A 19,809-nucleotide genomic window follows, 5' to 3' on the forward strand; every position below is an offset into this window, starting at 1 on the left:
TGGCTATAACTACATTTTGTTAATATACACTTACACTGTGAAACAACAAAAAGGCTTTATACATTTTCATTAAGTTCATTATTTCGAAAGGAACTTTTTGAATTATTTTTTCCTAAATGTTATTACCCCTTCCAACTCTCAGAAAAGCAGAACTAAGTTCCTCCACTAGAGATGTAAAATTTCCCTTCTGTGAATGTTTCCATTACTCCCATTTCCTCTGCCCCTCGTCAGCAAACTCATTCACACGGTCATGGACTACCCACCCTCCTGAGATGACCTATTCCAACTGCCTAATCTTAGACGAAGAAAGTCAAAGCCAAAGGAACACCATGATCGGGCTACTGGGCTCTTCCCTGCGGACCTGAGATGAGAAGCTAAGGTTGTTCACCTCGATCCCATGACTCCCCTCTGTGACAGTAACCTCTCCCTTCCAATAATAACAAAGTCTATGCCCCAACCGCAATATTCTATACCTATTGTCATACTTATATCTTCAACCTGATGAACTTAAGTAGTTCTATTTAAGACTAAGCAGTTGAATTCAATTTTCTAAAAAAATATATTAAATAACTGTAACATACAAAGCATGGTAACGATGAAATAAAAGATTGTCAAAAAGCACAGAATTGTAAGGTAAGGTCAAAAATATATTTTCATTTTAGTTCTATCTCTTATGATACAGGCAAGGTTACATAAACATATGTAACTACAGATAAGTAATTTTGATAAAAGGCTTCATAATAATTACATCCCACATATGACATGTATTTAACAAGAGGAATAAATTTCTTAACAGGTCAAATTAATCAACTGAATTTAATCTGAAGAAAGAGCGTACATATGGAGGGATCTTGAGCTCTCCCTGCTTCTCTTATTTCTAATCCATGTTGAACATTGCCATGTTTCAGAAGCAGAGCTTTGAGGGGTGGATAACCCGATTATCATTCTCAATCTGTTTCTCGCTTTGTTGGACAAGCGTGATGTTCACTGGCCTAGTCTCCTGTGCAGCAGGGATGGCTGTGTGACTCAGTGTGGCCAATAAGACATAGTGGAAGGAAGCATGCTGGGGCACCTCTGGGAAAGCTTTTAATTCTTTATAAAAGGGACAGTGGAAAAGGTGGCACTGTCCATCTCCTCTTGTTTCTGATTATAATGCAGATGTAATGCCCAAGGTTGCAGCTGTCATCTTTCTATTAAAAGGCAGCAACATGAGGACTGAGAGCCAATTTGCCAGCGATGGTGAAATAGAAAGATAAAAAGGACTTGAGTCCATGCTGGCCTCATTAATCCGCTGGAACAATTAAGATCTCCTTCCTCTTCACTTGTTAAAAATTTTCTCAAAAACCTTTTTGGTTAAGTCACCATTAGGTATTCTGTTACCTATAAAAGTATTCTTGAGAAATAAATTTTAATTTCCTCCCAAAGCCAGTCTAAACTCCTTAGCTTAACCATCCAAAGTAACCTGGATCCAGCCCAACCTTCCAGTGTACCTGTCCTTTCTTGTGTGTTCCTAACAATTTCCCACCTCTGGATCTCCCTAGTACAACCATCCCTGTCCCCGCCACATACGCCGTAAAATGTACAGAAGTGACCTCTTTTTCCTCATCACCTTGCCATTACCTTCACGAGTCTTATGTTTATCTCTCTACTCCCACACTGTAAAAGTGCCTGGAACATAGTGAGCACTCAAAACAAAGACTGAGGAAATTAATAAATAAATGCATGAGTGAGCTGTATCTCTCTAAATTAGTATTTAAATACATTAGGGAATTTTAGAAAATATTGGGTTAGCCAAAAAGTTCGTTCCGGTTTTCCTGTAAGATGTTAAGGAAACATGTAACAACTTCCGGAAAAACCCGAACGAACTTTTTGGCCCACGCAATACTATGGTGAGCATTTCTTTACTACTTCCTGCAGTTTTGGATTCACTCAGATGACAAAACTAGCCCTTGGACAAGGGATGATTTTATACATGGTGTGCGGTAAACTGTTCCTATGGGGTCAAAATGCAGAACACACACTAGCACATGTTTCAACCAAAACATGGGTTGAAGGTGAGATCTCTCTGGGCGTCTACGTGCGACGGCGGAGTGTGGCAGGAAGAGGACACGGAACTTTCATGGTACTTATACCTCAGGAGGCTGTTGATGGGATTTAATGCTAATTCATTTCAGGTGCTCAGGACAGTGCTAAGCATCTAATCCTTATCTGATAAATGCTATTCGTTTTATGAGTAACACAGAAATGGATACCAGAGATGGGATGTAACTGGCCAAGCCAAGTGGGGTAAGAAGCAGTGACAATCACTCACCAGGAATTTCCTCTCTGGGAAACTGGTGATCCCCTGCCCTGGTTCCACCAGCACCTGATTAAAGCGACCACTGTCTATCCTAACTGTCAGCTCCATCCTCGTGCCTGCAGAGGTCAGACTTGAGGGCTCAGCAGAAAATGTCAGGGTGTAAGGTATGTTATCTCTATGGCCATTAGCTAAATCCTCATGAAAGAGATAAGCTTTACCCTCAGACAGTCTGGCTAAAAAGAGGGAAGAAAACAGTTTTCCCTAAAGGCTCTTTCTGCAGGAGGTCAGCATCCAAGAGGGCTGAGAGTCAGAAAATCATGGTCCTTGCAGGGTTAGAAAAGTCGTTCATTAGCTAGCGAAGAAGGAAGATGAAAGTATAGCAGGAGATGAAAGAGGGACACAGGAGAACCTCGAAAATCAGTCCTTTCCCAATCATTTCCTGCTGTACTCAGCCCAAGATAACAGCTACCCCTATTGCAAATGAGACTTCCACTGGAATATAACCTGGGGACAAGAAACCTCGCAAAATTTTTCTTGTTCTCCCAGGGCAAGGCATTCCCAATTTGCTGAAGAGAGGCTTGTAAAGATTTTAAAACACTTACAGAAGGCTTACCACATAATTAACATACAGATGAGAAAACCGAGGCACACGGACAGAAGTAAATTAGTCAAGGCCCCACAGTGAATAAACTGTGGAGCCAAGATTCAAGTCCAGGCAGACTGACTTTAGAGTTCATGCCCTTAACCCACGTTGCTATCCTGGCTCTCAGTTCAGGATGCACAGAAAGTACAGTTCAGCCTCCTCCTTGTATGGAAGAGAAAAACACAGCTCCCAAAGTGGACCACGTAAGCAGTTAACAGCAGATCTAGAACAAGAACCCAAGGGGTGTGTGTGGGCACAGGGGAAAAGGGATTGTGGAGGAAAAGAGGAAATGTTGCCCCAAAGCCAACAAAATGCTCCAAAATTTCATATGCTTACCTAAGATTGAAAAGTTCAAATGTAAAAAAGTGCTAATAATTGGAAATACTATTTTAAATATGTAAGCAATTCACCTTTATTAAATGTCAAGTATAATGTGTTTATCCACTGACACAAAAAACCTGGGTTTTTTGGGGTTTTTTTACAATCACTGAACAGGTTCGGTAAGAGATACTAAGCTGACCTTTCTCTTGACTTTAAAGTATAATATGCAGTAATTACATGCTTTATAGTATTTGCAATCCCTGTAGACGCAAAGTGCTCTTTAATTATCAACTTTCTCTTCCTGCAAAGGTTAGGTGAAAATATATTAGCATTTACCCAAAAAAACAAGAACAATAAAAAAACGAATAAGGTATTACATATTAGAATAGACAAACACAAAGGAAACCAATAAAAAATAAATTAGATTAGCGTGAATATCTAGATAGCCTCTCACCTCTCACAATAAAAGTCTGAAGAGGGATCCCCACATATCAAATAAAGGGCTTAGAGAGAGCAGAGTGAATTCATGCTGCTATGAGAGACATTTAAGCCTGGAATTAAACTGAAATCTAACTTTCCTCTGTGCTTCACTTAGTCTTAGAAGAAGAAATTGCTCTAAACTGAAAAAGAAGACATTCTTTCCTACATTTTAAGCAGTAAAATTGCTAAAGTGTTGTTCTAAGAGACTAAATGAAAATTTCCTAAATAGGCCTAAAGCTAAAAGCCTCTCTCATGGGAAACAGGATTAGCACGGGCAATGAATGCAATCTGATACTTTTCCTATTCTTTAATTAAAAAAAACAAATCTAACTGATTAGTAACCATATGGGTTACTAAACCTATCAGTGGTCCTGTAACGGACCACAGTTTGAAAAACGATGGTTTATACTGCAGTCCCAGAAAGACCTGCAGGGATTTCCCCCAGAAGACAATTTAATACAATAACAAACATGAAACGCTTACAAGTTTCTGTGAGAAATCTACCCAGAAACCTGTTTGTGATTTCAATGTTGCTAATAAAGAGAGAAGGATGGGTGTATTGAACCTGCCTCTGATGAGGTGACAGAATTACGAGAGGATGCTGCCATCATGCACTATTTCTGCCACAGGTGGGATGATAGAAAGGGTCAGATGGACACCTCTCTGTGTCGAACCAGCTTCCCAGGAGCGTCCATAAAGTCTGCCTGTGACTGTAGGCAAATCCCTCTGTGCTCTCCCAGAGCAAAATGGGAGTCCAGAGCAGCTCAGACAGGTGGGCGGACGAGGCCGGCACTGTCCCAGACAAGAGTCCAGGCCGCAGAGGTCCACGCCTCCAGCAGTGTCCTCACATTTCCAGCCATGGCTTTTCATTGGTAGAAAAAAGTGAGCTTTGAAAAGCAGATTAAAGTGTTTTAAGAAAGACACAAGACTTACCTTAAAAAAATTTTTTTTTTTTCTCAAGCAAAAGAAACATCACCCCCTAGGTCCCTCCAGGACAAAATCTTAAAGCAACTCCAAAATACATAAAATAAGCGTGATGCTGCACCTGCGGAGGAGTGCTGCCGAGGGTGCCTCCCAGGCCTCCACCTCCAGCCCTCGGCTCCTCCACAGAACCATAGAACTCCCCAGAAAAGCAGCAACACAATGATAACTACGCATGTTTAATGATCCTGACCAAAGGCAACAAGCTGTTTCATTGTCTCAAATGTCTGCTAGCTCCCTAGCTCTCTAAATCTCACCCTAATATAGAACTTTCCAAAGCTTCAGCACATGATGTGCCACTAAGAACCTACTGAAAGCAACATCTCTCAAACCGGGCATCCTTCCTTTTCACTGTACCACACCTCTTGTTATTATAATACACTGAGAAAGCAAACCAACTAAGCTCTTCTGATACCAACTCCAATAGTAAAGTATGATTCTAGAGAAGTGACTGGAACATTACAAGTTTTACATTACTATAAAAGTATGAAAACGTGTTTCAGTATAGCTAAAGCTGAATTATTTCTTAATTCTTTCCTTCTTGCTCAGACTGGTCAACTCTATCAATGTACACAGAAAGAGTGGCCTTGATCTCGTATTTGACTGGCCTTGATGGACTGGGACACAATCAAGGGAGGGCCCGATGGGCAAAGATTTAGTGCTGCTGTTACTATGTTTATCCTATGCTGAGATGTTTTCTGTGATGAAGGTGAAACAAATTGTCTTTTTTCTTTGAAGAAACTTTTTAAAAATGAGGGCTTTCTGAGAAACTGAAACCTTAAAAAAAAAGGGTGCAATTAAATAATTTATATTACGCTGAATGGGAAAAAAACTGCTTCTAGTAAAACAAAACTGAAGAGAACTAAAGGAATAAGTAGAGAGCAATTCCTTGAAAAAGTTATTTGGGGGGGACACAAATGGGAATACGGTAAGTTTAATAAGTAGCAAAGTTACAAATCATTGGATCTTACACTAAAAATACACTTTTTAAGACTCTTCCTAAATGGGAATTCCTACTCCCCCAATATATTTAATTATTTATGATCATGTTATTTCCAATATTTTAAAAACGCAACTCAAGCTGTTCACAATTTTTTTAATAGAATTAACATATTGACATAATTTTCAAAACGACGACGAGTTAAAAAAAAAAGTACCTTTTCCAATTCTCTTGGTATTCGCATACAAGTGTATACTCTTTCTCTTCTTTCTGTATACTTGGCCTCATTATGTTCAAGGAAGTACCCTCTGGTTAGTTCAGCACTGAGGAACCTCAACAATGAAAGCTCTACAGGAAAAAAAAAAAAAGACAAAACAAAAAGAACAGTATTTATCAAGGAACTTCCATGCTAGTTGGTGCTACAGGTAATGTATATGTAAAACAACAAGAGAATAAAACTAAGTAATCTACATTTCTGTGCCCAGAACTGAACTGCACACAAACCACCAGAAAAGATTGCTGAGGAAATTGCTGTTCTGTGTGATATAAACTGAAAAAGTCACAGGAGTATAAAAGGGACGATTACTATGAGCCAGAATAGTTAGAAAAGTGTTCTGTGAGAGTCTAGTCCTGGGTCTTACAGGTGAGATAGGACCTGGACTGATGGAGATGAAGGCAGGTAAAAAGAGGAGATACCAAGTATATACAAAATGGAGACACACACACACACACAATCAAAAGGGAGCCAAGTCACCTAACAGGCATTGCTTCAGCCCAAGAACTATCCTGGGTGAAGTACACAGACACTGGTGCAAATTCTTCCTTCTTCAGCCTCAGAGATCCTGCAAGTATCTAAATAATGCCATTTCCCCAGGTGAAGGCTTCCCAACATGATGGTAATTATAATAAGTCATACAAAACAGAACCTCAACCCGATCTGAGGTTGGATTTGTCCACCTGTTTCCTCGGTTCCTCTGAGGCAAATTCACCCACAGTCATCTCATCTCAGCTGAGGAAAGAAAGGCCAAAGGAGGTGGAATACTTTCCACTTGGCTGTACCTGGAGGACTTGAGATGAGAAGTAAGGGTGTTAATGCCTGATCCCAATCTTTCCACTGTGTGACACTTCTCTGACAGCCCAGCACCTCGGTGACCTCTCAGTCCCCAACTTCACAGACATCCCTACTTCTACTCTCTAGGAGGCCATCCTCTCTTCCAGAACTCAGCATACCAAAGGTTTCAAATTGTCCTCTTTGCTCTTAACTGGCCTCTGAGCTGGTCCTTTTACCAAATACAGTATTGGTGTTCCCTCCAAAAAATGACAAAGAGGGGAGGTTGATTTCATTCATGAGTTATCGACCCTCATAGTTACATCTTATGTGATGCTAAGGATTTAAAGGTTACAGGGATGGGGAACAGTGTATAGTCCAAAATACCCTTGAAAAGCCCTTAGGAAGACACAGAAGTGGACTTATTATCTCCCAGTGGGTCTAAAAACAGCTTACTTCCTCCAACACTGGGACAGATCGCTAGTTCTTTGAGCGTCAGGTGAAGTGGCTTGCTTATGTATAGAAGTTACAGCTTCCCCCAAAAAGTTACACACATTTTTTGAAAATACAAGATTCATAATCCATTTGGAGAGTCAGTGATACCATGAAAGCTGTCTGAAACAGGAGACTGAAACAGATGGAGAGAAAACCCTACTTCCACCTACTGCAGCCCAGCGCAGGGGCAGGCCAAATCATCCAGTGCACCACGAGCACGGTACTCTCAGTACATTTATGGTTGAAGCCATGTACACAAGATGTAAAGTTCACTGTATATATTAATAGATGTTCAGACTAAAAGGCCTTAGTATAGGGACTTCCCTGGAGGCGCAGTGGTTAAGAATCCACCTGCCAATGCAGGGGACACAGGTTCGAGCCCTGGTCTGGGAAGATCCCACAAGCTGTGGAGCAACTAAGCCTGTGCACCACAACTAATGAGCCTGCGCTCTACAGCCCGTGAGCCACAGCTACTGAGCCCACGAGCTGCAACTGCTGAAGCCCGCGCACATAGAACCCGTGCTCCGCAACAAGAGAAGCCACCGCAATGAGAAGCCTGAGCACCGCTAAGAGTAGCCCCCGCTCGCTGCAACTACAGAAAGCCTGCACGCAGCAACGAAGACCCAATGCAGCCAAAAATAAATAACTAAAATAAAATAAATAAATAAATGAAAAGAAAAAAGGAAAAAGAAAAAAAAAAAGGCCTTAGTATAACCAAATCTGTGTAGAGTAAAATTTCTGGCTAGGAACTTTCTAATATGCTGTTGGCTGGCTAGGTCCAGGACAAGATCTACCGTCTGAAGGAGAGAAAAGGAGTCTTTTGAGCTGCAAGCAAAACAGCTAAAACAGAAAAGAAAGATCAAACAGTTACACGTGCACACAGTTCAGTTTTCCAATTAGAAACAAAGGGATGTTTTAATTAGCTAATATCTAAAATATCAGTTCTTTCCTGTGAAAACTGGGAAGCAACAGGACATTCAGAGAGCAGAAGAAACTGCACTTACACAAAGTTTCACTGGCGCCAGCGAGCTGAGTCATGAGCCCCAAAGGTCACTTCACCAGAACTGCTGAGCGGCATCTGCCCCCAGCTTCACGTTCCTGCCTGCTGTTCCTGCCTGCCACCCCCCACCAGTGGCGCTCTGCTCTCGAATCACCTTTGCTAACCTAAGTCTCTGCGGGGTGCCTCCTCCTCCACCGGACCCTTAAGCATTTGCTGGTTCGGTTCGGTGCTCTATTCACTACATCCGAACAAAGTATGGTTACAGTAAAATGCCAGCCATCCTTTAAGGCCATATTCTCTGAGGTGTCATCAGCCACCTTCTCTTTTTCTTGTCTTTTTTTTCTTACACATACTCTATTTGGGCCATCTAAGGTCAAAACCATCATCTAAATCCTAAAGTCACCATACCTTTAGCTCTGACTCCTGAGCCTGAGCCAATATTTCTAACTGCCACCTGGAAATCCCAAAGGCACCTTTAAACCAGCAAATCCAAACCCCACCTCTTCTCCACTAATCTCCACCCCTTCCCCCGACCTCCTGCAGCCCTGCTGTTAGCTCAGGGCTCACCTATGATACAGACGGTTCTATGCTGGCGGCTTGGGGCCAATTCTGACCATACCCTCCCTCCTCTCCCCAAGCCCTAATGACTCTTCCTCAACATGTTTATTAACTGTGCCCTCTTCTTTCCGGGCTCAGCCTGCATTTGGTCCTCGTCCTCTCTCTCCAGGTTACTGCAGAGGATTCTGGACCGGAGCCCTCCTTCCGATCCTTTGTCCCCTCGGTCCCACCTGGCCTGGTGCCTGTCCGTGTGCATGCAGGCCGGCCATGGAAACCCTCCGGGGCTCGTGGGACCTCCAAGTGAGGTCAACACCTCAGCAGTGGCGACACCAGAGCCCTGCAGACTTGGACCCTGGCTATCTTTCCAGCAGTGCCGCACAGCTGCCTCCCTGAACCTCAAGGTTATAATTTTCTAGTTACATCACTTCTCACTGCTGGCAAATGTGTCAGTTGGCTCACACTGTCCACTGGCCTGAGAACTCCCTTCAGCCTCCACAGGTGAACACGTGCAGAGTCACCTGCCCCGTGAAGATTTCCCAGGTTCCCCAGGCAGAACAAGTCCTCCCCCAACTCAGCTCCGTGCTTCCCGGAGCCACGGTACATGCGTTTTCCTGTCTGGTGTTCTCCTCTACCTTTGCATCCTCGGCGTACAGCATGTAAGAGGTGCTCAACCAATGCTCGCTGAAAGAATGTGTGGATCAGAGAAGAGGAAGGGAAATCACAATGGAGGGTGTGGCAGAGAGAAAACAGAATCAGAAATTAGAAGTGGCAAAAGCAGAGAGTAGCAGATTCTCGGGAAGAGAGCCCGTGACTGAGGCAGGTGTGTTCTGAGACTGGGGTGTTCTTAGCAGGGCAAGAACGCAAAGCTCCCGGTGTCTCACTGGACTCAGCAGCCACCGGAGCTAAGGAGCCTCCAGTCCGAATGCATCCAAATGATGGAAAAGGTCCCCCAACAGGTACCTGCTCCTCCACCCTGAGGAGGACAGGGCACCGCAATGCAGTCACAGCTGGTGAGTGGCTGGGTGCATCGTCACCAGTAAGTGCAGGAAGTTGGGGAGCTCACTAGTATCTCAGTGTGTGAAGGAGATAAACAGGTTATCGTACAATTTTAAATTTTAAAAAGCAAATTAAGGGCTTCCCTGGTGGCTCAGTGGTTAAGAATCCGCCTGCCAATGCAGGGGACAAGGGTTCGAGCCCTGGTCTGGGAAGATCCCACATGCCGTGGAGCAACTAAGCCCATGCGCCACAACTACTGAGATCACGTGCCACAACTACTTAAGCCCCTGCTCCGCAACGAGAAGCCACCACAATGAGAAGCCCACGAACAGCAACGAAGAGTAGCCCCCGCTCGCCGCAACTAGAGGAAGCCCGCGTGCAGCAGGGAGGGCCCAACGCAGCCCAAAATAAATAAATAAATAAATACATTTTTTTAAAAAAGCAAATTAAATTAAAAGGTTGAGACAGCTGTATGTATGGTGAGGCCACTAAAGGTGGCTGTTCTCTTGCTCTCTGTACTTCCCCTGCCCAGCCAGTGCCTGCTTCACCTACATCTTAGGCACATGAGTGATCTTACTATATACTTGCCTCAGGCCCCAGCTAGTGACTGTTCTTATCAAAGGGGTAGTGAGGGGTATGCCCCCTACTGGTTTCCCTGGTAACTAATGAGCCTACCTGAGGTCAATTCCCCTATAACTGGTAATCTCCCACTCTCCCTGGGAGCGAAGACTGCCACCATGTCCTGCCCGCTGTCAGCCACACATGGTGGGGTGTCGCTCCAGGACCTTGCTTCACATGTGTAAGATCCCCCATCCATTAAACTACTGATGTCTCTGTTGCTGAGTCCAGGCTCTTTCTTCAGTCTTGAAGCTGGGCAAGCACAGGGCTTGTAGGCCTGCAGGGTGCAGCCCAACACTGTACCCTTGTTTACTTAGAAAATTATCCTTCATAATGGTGCCTTCCCTGGTGCCCACAAGATGACCGAGCTTCCACCATAATAAGGGTTTTGTTATGATGCACAAAGAGAGCACAGGATTAGCAATTATTAGAAGGAAGTTCTGGCACCAGTTCTGTCACTCATTAGTGCTGTGACCCCGCTCCACTCATAGATCTCAATTTCACAGAAGAGGAAACCAAGGCTTGGAGCAGTTTTACAACACCTGTTACCTGCTTGCCATCCACAAAGGATGTTCGAGGGACTGAGAGAGGATTTGAATGGAAGGATATGAAAACTGCAAAGCATGACACAATGCTTGAACTACTGACTAGTAATGTCACATGATCTATAGTATTAACCAATTTGAGTTTGGTGGTTACCTAATGTTTACTGCTATTTCTGCAATCCTCTTTCCATGGATAAAAGGCAACACATCAAATAAGCATCTTTAACAAACTATATAACTTAAGTAACTAATTTTCCTTAAACAAGTTATAAAATATAAACCTATGAAAGTGTTTTAGCTATATAGTAAATATGAAAAAGTGTCGTGTCAGGATTTTACCTCTAGAAATGTAAGAATTTTAGTTACAAACACCAATTTTGATTTTCCATAGAAAATTTAAAAGCAAACACTTAAAAATCAAATGATAAAACATGTTTTGAGTAGACACCTCTCATAACTATGAGACAGGTTTTATAATTATGCCCAATTTACAGATGATGAAACCAAGGCACAGAGAAGTTAAGGAGGTCTCCGAGGTCACAGAGCAAGCCAAATGGTAGAGCCAGCATTCAAATCAAGCAGTCTATCCTAGAGTGTGTGCTTTTTGGCACTAGATTATTCTATCACTGTCTCAAGTGCTTTTGTAAACAGGCCACTGTGTTCTGGAAAACTGGGTCTCCCCCCACCTCCCATCTCTGTGCTCCTGTAGCATCCTGGGTTTACTTCTATGAAGTTACACTGTTTACTAATCAGCTCCCTTACCAGTCCATGAGCTTTCTGAAAGCAAGCACCATGTATCCAGATCTTCTTCATGTCCAGCCAGCAGTGAGTTCTGAGTGTAAGGGTAGTGTTTGCCTACAATTAACACCATACTAATGGGCTGGGGAATGGTTTTAAAAGAAACATTAAAGCAATACTAACAAAAAAACCCAAGCTTCATGGGGTGAAACATTTTTAAAGCTTTCTTACCTCCTCCTCCTCCCCCACTCCTGGAGAACTGGCCCTACTTAAGGGATTAGGATCCTCGTGCTAGATGGCCTGAGGTAGTTTACAAAGGTGCTGCTCACACTAGTTCGTGAAATTCTCACAATTCTGAGAGCTAAAGAACAGTTAACAGCATTCACATTTTGCAAATGAAGAATCTGAGGCTCACAGAGGTTAGGAGACTTGTCCAAAGTCACTGAAAAGCTAAGGGGCAAGTTGGGAATAGAACCTGGATCTCTGAACTCCAAGTCCAGCATGCTCTCTCCCCTGGACCATAATTATCACCCATCTATCTGACACTCGTACTAGAGAAGATGACCTAGCCCTGATCTGGCTTCAACCTGTCAGAAGGAGCCGTCTGATTCACACTGAAGGACAAGATTCTGTTGCCCGGTGGCCTGAGCTCCTAAGGTATAGGGTAGTCTTGCCGCTCTGTCTGGTCTCCCCACCTCCAATCTTTTCCTGGCCATGGATATATTCTGCAGGATGCTACTCAATCTTCTGTTCTGAAGTATAGCTGTGTTTCAGTGTTTTTGTTCGTTGCTGCCATTGTTTTAAACACTGTTCTCTAGCATTCTACAGACTTACCTGAACTCACTTGTCCTGTGATACTGGGTAGAGTGCCTGGCTAATTATTTAGGAAGGCTACTACTGTTCTTTGACCTGTGGGTGCCACTCTTCAAGAATTCTGCTCACTGAGTGAACCTTAACTTTTTCCATACCGTGGTGATACTTCATTCCTTCTTAGCAAGAGTCACTTTCATTTGCTATGCCAAACCTCTGTCTTTATAGTTTAAGTGCAAATTATTTTCCAAAATAAAATAATCCAATTGTTTATTTTCTGAATACTGTTTGAACTCTTCAGATGTCAACCAATTTTAGTTCATTTATCCAGATCTCACCAAGAAGAAATATTCAGTAAAAGTCTTTTTAAAATAGAAGTATTTTACTATTTATCAACAATTATAATAGAAACGAGCTTCTACATTTGAATAAGTTGGTCTTGCCAATTATGAATATTTAACACTAGGAAAATAATACCAATCATAAATCTGGATCAATTCTTCCAGATTATTTTTAATCAATATTCATCTACCACAGAATTGCCTTGTGATCCAGTACCTTAAACTGAGAAAAAGTACAGTATAAATGGTTTCTTCCTCATCCCTAAACGAAGAACTATTATGTTTAATTATCTTCTGAGAGAGCTGAGAAACAAAAACCCAGTATAAAAAAGTATTAATTTGAAGTAATGAGTAATCATAAATATATTTACATGTTTAGTAATATGTCTAAATATATCTTTCTTAAAATAGCATTGACCATCAAAAAAACTGTAAAGTAATATTGGTTAAATGCTAGGAAAATACTATGAAACATGCAAATCTCCACAGTCTTAAATAATACAAAAATTTAATAGGCTTTACTAAAGTTACACTAAAATATTAGTTACAAGTTTATTACACAAATACAAAGGCACACCCTTGTACAAGGCCAACTGGGAATCAATGACAGCAATTCTGCTTTCCTAAGTCAAATACAGTAAAGGTACCAGTAGAACTTTTAAGGTCCTCAAACTGTTTATAAATAATCTCATTTAGGGAGGTAAAGAATAGGTAGAATATTCATAAATTTTTAGATGGAAAACAGATACAAAAAGAGTAGTGACTTTTTCCAAGGTCATAAGGTCACAAAGTAAAGGACTAAAAATGGGAACAAAATATCATTAATCTGACAGTCAATGATACAGTCTTTCCAAAGACCTCTTTTATGCAAGCATCCCCAAAGTGGTCTGCAAATGAGCTTCTAGGACTGAATTTTGGGGGGTAAACTAGGTGGAAGGTAAACATCTTAAAAAGGTCAAAATATTGAACCAGTCAAAGATCAAAAGAAGTAACTTTTCATTGCTTGTTTAGTTTACAAGTACTTGTTAAGTAAAGCAAGTGAGAATTTTAAAGGGAGAGCAATCGTCTGTCAGAAGAGAAGAAGCTAATTTTACTTTATCTGCATCAGGGTTGTGTTCACTCCAAGTAATTTCTCAGGCAGTTTTACAATTATTCTTATTTTCCTTTGTAAATGAGAAACTGATTTACTCTAGAGCATAATTTTCAGAATCACAGCCTTTAATCATCCATCAGGATAAGTTTGGGGCCATAAGGATAACCATGTAACATATTATAGAGGATCAGGACTGGTTAAATGAGAATGTATTTTAATATTCAAAATGTTAAATTTTCAAATACACAATGGGACATAGTGAATATGTACAGTTAAAACCTTTGTCCCCCTCAAAATCTTTTGTGGGAGCCTGAGTTTTAGTCTTTCTTCCTGCCTCTGTTCATTTTCTTATGGAGGTAAAGCAAGAAGCTTAAAATGTAAAGAATGAGAAGAGAACCACAAGGGATGGATAACAAGTTTAAGCTCCAGAGTGACGAGTCACCACATAAACAGGAACAAAATGGGCCCATGGCACTACTACAGTCAAAAACCATACTGTTCACCCATACCTTACTTCAAGTTCTTTTGTTTTACAAGCAATACCTATCCCTATGCATACTCCAATACCTGCATTATATAGGTATTGTTTCATCCTCACCAGTAGGTGTTGTATTTATTTTACACCAAGTCTTCTACTGTTAAGTCTCCAGTCACTAGAGCCAACTTAGATACTTCAGATACTAAACTATTTAGTAGTGGAATTATGAAACAGAGCCAAATGGATTAGGCAAGCATAGAGTCTACAAAGCAATTGAACAACTGAACCAAGCCAAGAACAGATTGCCTAATTCTTAGTCAAAAGTTGACTTGCTGGGCCTAGATTCCTAAATGGGAATATGGCTATACAGAAACTCTCACACTTAGAACTTCTACAGACCTGTGAAGTGGGGCACAAGCATGGAAACATAGTAATATGTACTTTTTTTTTTTTTGGCCGTGCCATGCAGCTTGCAGGATCTTAGTTCCCTGACCAAGGATCGAACCTGAACAGAGAAAGCAAAAGCATGGAGTCCTAACCACTGGACCACCAGGGAGGTCCCAGTAATATGTACTTATTATCTGGTCTTATATCAAAAAGGACAATAGAAGTTGGTCATATTTTTAAGAAGAGGAAAAAAAGAAGACAGAAGAGATGAATCTATGGTTCTTGATGACTACTATACCCAGAGTTCAAGACAGGTGACCACATGAGGCAACGGTGGAATACACAGTGACCATTATGAGTGAGAAAATGAAACCAGGAATGATGAGCGGGATATCCATTCCTATCTATGTTAAGGTTTAAGTACTAGAACCTGAGAAAAGTCTCAGCCCATTGCCAGGCTACATATAAGTCAGAGGGAGTTCAGTGAACAAAGTGATTAGAAGAGTTTGAAAAGACAAACAAAAAGAAAGCTTACCCTTGATGTAACTGTATATATACAAACTAATACACATAAATATTCTACAAACCTATAAATGGGCTTCCCTGGTGGCGCAGTGGTTGAGAATCTGCCTGCTAATGCAGAAGACACGGGTTCGAGCCCTGATCTGGGAGGATCCCACATGCCGCGGAGCAACTAGGCCCGTGAGCCACAACTACTGAGCCTGTGCTCCGCAACAAGAGAGGCTGCGATAGTGAGAGTCCCCCACACTGCGATGAAGTGCTTGCCACAACTAGAGAAAGCCCTGGCACAGAAACGAAGACCCAACACAGCAAAAATAAATAAATTAATTAATAAACTCCTATCCCCAACATAAAAAAAAAACCTATAAATGAACACAGACAGGTATAAAATAAAAACAGGAACATCAAACATTACGTTTTGAATTATTTTACTTGGATTCAGAGGGTTTGGATAATCACCTAATCTGTATATTCATTTAGGGGATCCTAGAGGGTTAGGGCAGGCCAACAAACGTCTAATTTATAAGAGTCCTAAATTCCTTGGGAGAAATGATACAGGGGACTTTGGAACTAACTGATGGTTCATGCCACCAAGACACTAAAATTATGACTTTCAAAAGGAAAGACAAAGGTTGCCCTGAATTGGCAGGGGACGGGGGGAAGACTAGAGCATCAGAGGCAGCACGAGTATAAAAAATGGACATGTAACACCTTAAGTGCAAGCACCTAGGCTTGGAAGGCATTTGATTCGGGAAGAAATTCTTCTCACATGACACTAGGTGGTGCCACTCCAAGGCCCTCTGGCCCAGGGCAGCCCCTAGGTGAGAGTTTTCTAAATTCCGGACAGGAGAGGAAGGAAAGGATGCTGAGCAGTGGAAGGGAGCAATGCTGCAGGGTTAGGGTGAATGCAGAAGCCACTTAGCAGCCCAGGGCATTTCAGAATGACTGAAAGAATTCTAATCTCCAGTGAGGATGCCCTGACCAGTGCGGCATCAGAGTTGGAGAGTGGGCACTGGCAACGGCAACGACAAGAGCTGTGTAACTAGCAGAGAAGAGACAGACACCCGGGGGAAAGGACAAAGGGCCCACGTGCAGGCCCAGACACAACAACGCTGGCTGGTGACTCCAGCTGAAATACTCCTGGGATTCTCACCTAAGTCCTCATCCCCAAGAGCTGCCACGGTCCTCTCTCCTCAACATGACGGACAGAATTGGGGAAACAATGACTACCCCAAAGACTAAAGCCAGAAGTGTGTACCTGATAACGACTTCCTGCAACTCTGGGTTAAAAGTCCAGCTTCAAACATGTTAAGTGAACCACGCTCCGTAACCCATGATGATGAAGAATGCACAGGCGGCGTGAAGTCTATAGAAGTCCACAGTACCAGGTATCCAGACCCATGACCAGCAGGGCCACGGAAGGGGTGTGAAGGGTTACTCCAGGAGCCCAACATCTGTGATCATCAAAAGGCACCTGACAACTTCATTTTTTGTGCATCAAACAATAACAAAGGCTTTTATAATGTTGGCTTTCCTAAAACTCATAATAAATATTTCAACGAAATGAGAGTGAAACCTGGCTACATTTTTTTCTATTTGCACCAGAGTACTTTTAATTTTCAAGTCCAAGTAAGTAAACAGACAGCTGACAGATTTAATACTTTGTCTTACTTAGATCTGACCAATTTAGAAAGTAAATACTCTCCCAAGCAAGTGTTTAACTGACAACTTAGAGTTTAGAATTTCTAAGTGGTTCATTGAAAAAGACAAAACAAGGCACAGTCTGTACTTAATTTTTCAAAGATAAAGACCTCTTCAAAGTCTAACCTACGTCTACTTCTGATAATTAGCAAATCAATCAGGATCTTACCTGATAAGCCTTAAGTTAGCATTTAAGTACTCCCACATCTTCAATACCCAAGTGCAATCAACGGTGCAGTAAGCCTTAGTATTAAACATTTATTTGCATGAACTGCAAGAAATAACGGCTAATACAGCTCCTATTGTGTACCAGAAGCACTTTTTTAGTTGGAAGAAATTAATGTAGTTATGGGTCTGCTCCTGCTCAAAACTTAGAATTATTTAAGAATTAAAATGCTGTTATCACCCTAAATTCAATGAAACATACATCTCAGTCTTCCCCCTTTTTAAGCTTAATACACAACTGCAATATGAATACAAATGCAACTTTTAAAAACTCTCTAAAAACAAGAATAAATTCCTATAGCTTAAAGAAACAACATTATGACAATATGCTTAAAACCGGTCATTGAAAGTAGGATCCACAAGGCATCTTAACGCAGCCTTTTTCTTTTTTTTTCAAAGTGGCTTAAGTTTCGGTCTAGGAAAAGTTCACAGGTAACATTTGCAGGAGTGCTAAATATTTATGTCCTGAGCAAAATGACTGAACTTTACGGTCATTATTACCACCTTGTTATCTGCAGCAGAAGAACACAAATTTAGAGGGCAAGTTAACAGGTTTCGATGACTCAAGTTCGCTTAAAACACATAACAAAAGTCACCTTGGCATATAGATAATGAAATCAGTCTTGCGTTTCTCAGTTCGGGGCACCCTGAGACGTGGGGAGATGCTCGCCAACGTTATCGAGGCGGGAGGATACCAGGCGTTCTGTTTTGTTTTTAAAGACCTTTCAAAAGCAGGAAAGTGAGCGGGGACGAACTCCCCGGGCCGCAGCCCTCTCTCTCGGACGCACCTGGCTGGGCGTTTGCCGCTGGGGCCTCGGCGCTGCGCGCGGACGCGCCCAAGGAGCTGTCAGCGGCCGCGGAGCCTCGGGAGCTGCGGCGGCTCCGCGCGCCCACACCCCGGCGGCCCCGGAGGCAGCGGCGGCCGCGGAGCTCGCAGCCGGCAGTCCCACGGCGCCCCCCGCCGCCCTCCGCTCCCTCGCCGCGGCCTAGCGCCGCCCGCCCGCCCTTCTCACCTGCGCGGCTGCGGCGCCGCTCCCGCCGGCGGTCGCTCTCGTAGAAGCCCAGTGTCTCCGTGAGCTGAGGCGCCGGCGGGGGCCCGTGACCGCCGCCGCCCGGCTGCTCCGCCTCTCCGCGGCCTTCCCTCTCCGGGATGTCGGCGCCGCCACCGCCGCCTTCTCTCTGGGCGGTCGCGTCGCCGACGCCCGCCATGTTCCGAGCACAACAAACCTTCCCCACCGCCTCCCTGCAGCCTCCCGCCCGGCCTCCGCCTCCGGCCGGCCCCCTTCCCGCCTCGCCCCGCCCCTCAGTGGAGCCCGGGCCGCCGCTGCCACCACCATCCGCGGCCCGCCGGCCGGCGCGCGCCATTAGCGTCAGCTGCGCGTGAGAGGCCGCCGCCGTCACGGCCGCCGCCATCTTCTTCCTGCTGTCGCCGTAGCGCGCGCTGGCTTCCCGCGCCGTGCCGGGCTCGGCCGTCTTGGACCCCGCGGCGGGCTCCATGCCGCCGGGTCTCGCGGCCGGGGAGAGCGAGCGCCTCCGGGGCTCGGGTCGGGGCCCCGGCGGGAGAGGGGCAAGAGCGGAGGCGGCAGCGGCCGGAGGGTCGGGCGAGGCGCCCCGGGGCGGCGGCCGCTGCGCCTGCTGCCCGCTGTCTGCGAGGTGGCCGGCCGCTCGCCCGGGCCCCGTTTTGCAGGCTCGGTGCCCGGAGTGCGCCGGCGCCGCCCGCCTGGTCTTGGCACAGCTCGCGTGGCCGCGGCGCTGAGGGCCCGGCTCCAGATTCCCGACCCCCGCGAGGCCCGGCCCCATAGGTCTGCTATTTGGGCTCCATCTCCTCTGCATAGTTATGATCACCTGTCACATTTCCTGGCCTCTAGGTTTTTGTTGACAGTTTCCAAAGCACTTGGGCAAGGAGGAGCCCGGAGTTGCTACCCAACAGGTGGGGGCGTGGAGGAGAAGCGATGGTCTCAGGGACTTAGCCCGAGGAGCAGAGTGCTTTATACGTTTTCCGCGCCCGCGGACAAACTAGATTGTCTTTCGGCATTAGGGTTCGGGTACAGCTCTTGGCCGCCGTGGTGCCCTTGCTCCATCACCTGGGCGACCTCTTTACTTGGGGTGACTGTCCTTTGCAGCTCAGGCGTGTGACTCCGCACCGAGGGCGGTGCCGAGACCACCGCCGCAGGGCTCCTGGAAGTGAAGACGCCCGGGGCTCGGGGAAGGGGCCGGGCACTCCATTTAGGGGGACCGTGGCAGGTCGATTTCTCTTCCGCCAACTTCACCCGTACCTCTGGTACGCTTCTGATCAGAAAACGGAAAACTGGAATTCTTCCCTTAGCATTAAGCTGTCTGGAAATTACCCTAGACCTAAACTTGAGAGCCAGATATAAACGGGTGTGAATAGAGCAAAGTCGACCTCGTGTTGATTCATCAAAGACCTTGTGTGTTCTGTTGTCACTATGTACTTACTTAGTTGCAAACTCACAGTGGGCTGTTTTGGGTGCTGAGGGCAGCCGTCTAACAGTCTTAACAGCAGGGTAAGAGACGGGCGAGCAACCAAGATGGACCAAAAAGTCCCCGTAGCTGGGAACTGACCCTCGGC

At 44.3% G+C, this 19,809-nt stretch overlaps 1 protein-coding gene across 1 annotated transcript in view; it reads right to left on the minus strand.

Annotated features, from left to right (window-relative positions):
• The window catches only part of TAPT1 (transmembrane anterior posterior transformation 1), a 63,474-nt gene extending 44,983 nt beyond the window's left edge, over positions 1–18,491 (minus strand). The window contains exons 1-2 of the mRNA XM_082631206.1: positions 18,233–18,491; positions 5,882–6,012 (exon numbers count right to left, since the gene is read on the minus strand). Coding sequence (XP_082487332.1) covers positions 5,882–6,012; positions 18,233–18,428 — 327 coding nt within the window. The 5' untranslated portion in view covers positions 18,429–18,491. The remainder of the gene's footprint in view (positions 1–5,881; positions 6,013–18,232) is intronic.
• Positions 18,492–19,809: the final 1,318 nt, after the last annotated feature.

Source organism: Mesoplodon mirus, assembly GCF_964341445.2.
Source record: "Mesoplodon mirus genome assembly, chromosome: 2".
Lineage (NCBI taxonomy): Eukaryota > Metazoa > Chordata > Mammalia > Artiodactyla > Ziphiidae > Mesoplodon > Mesoplodon mirus.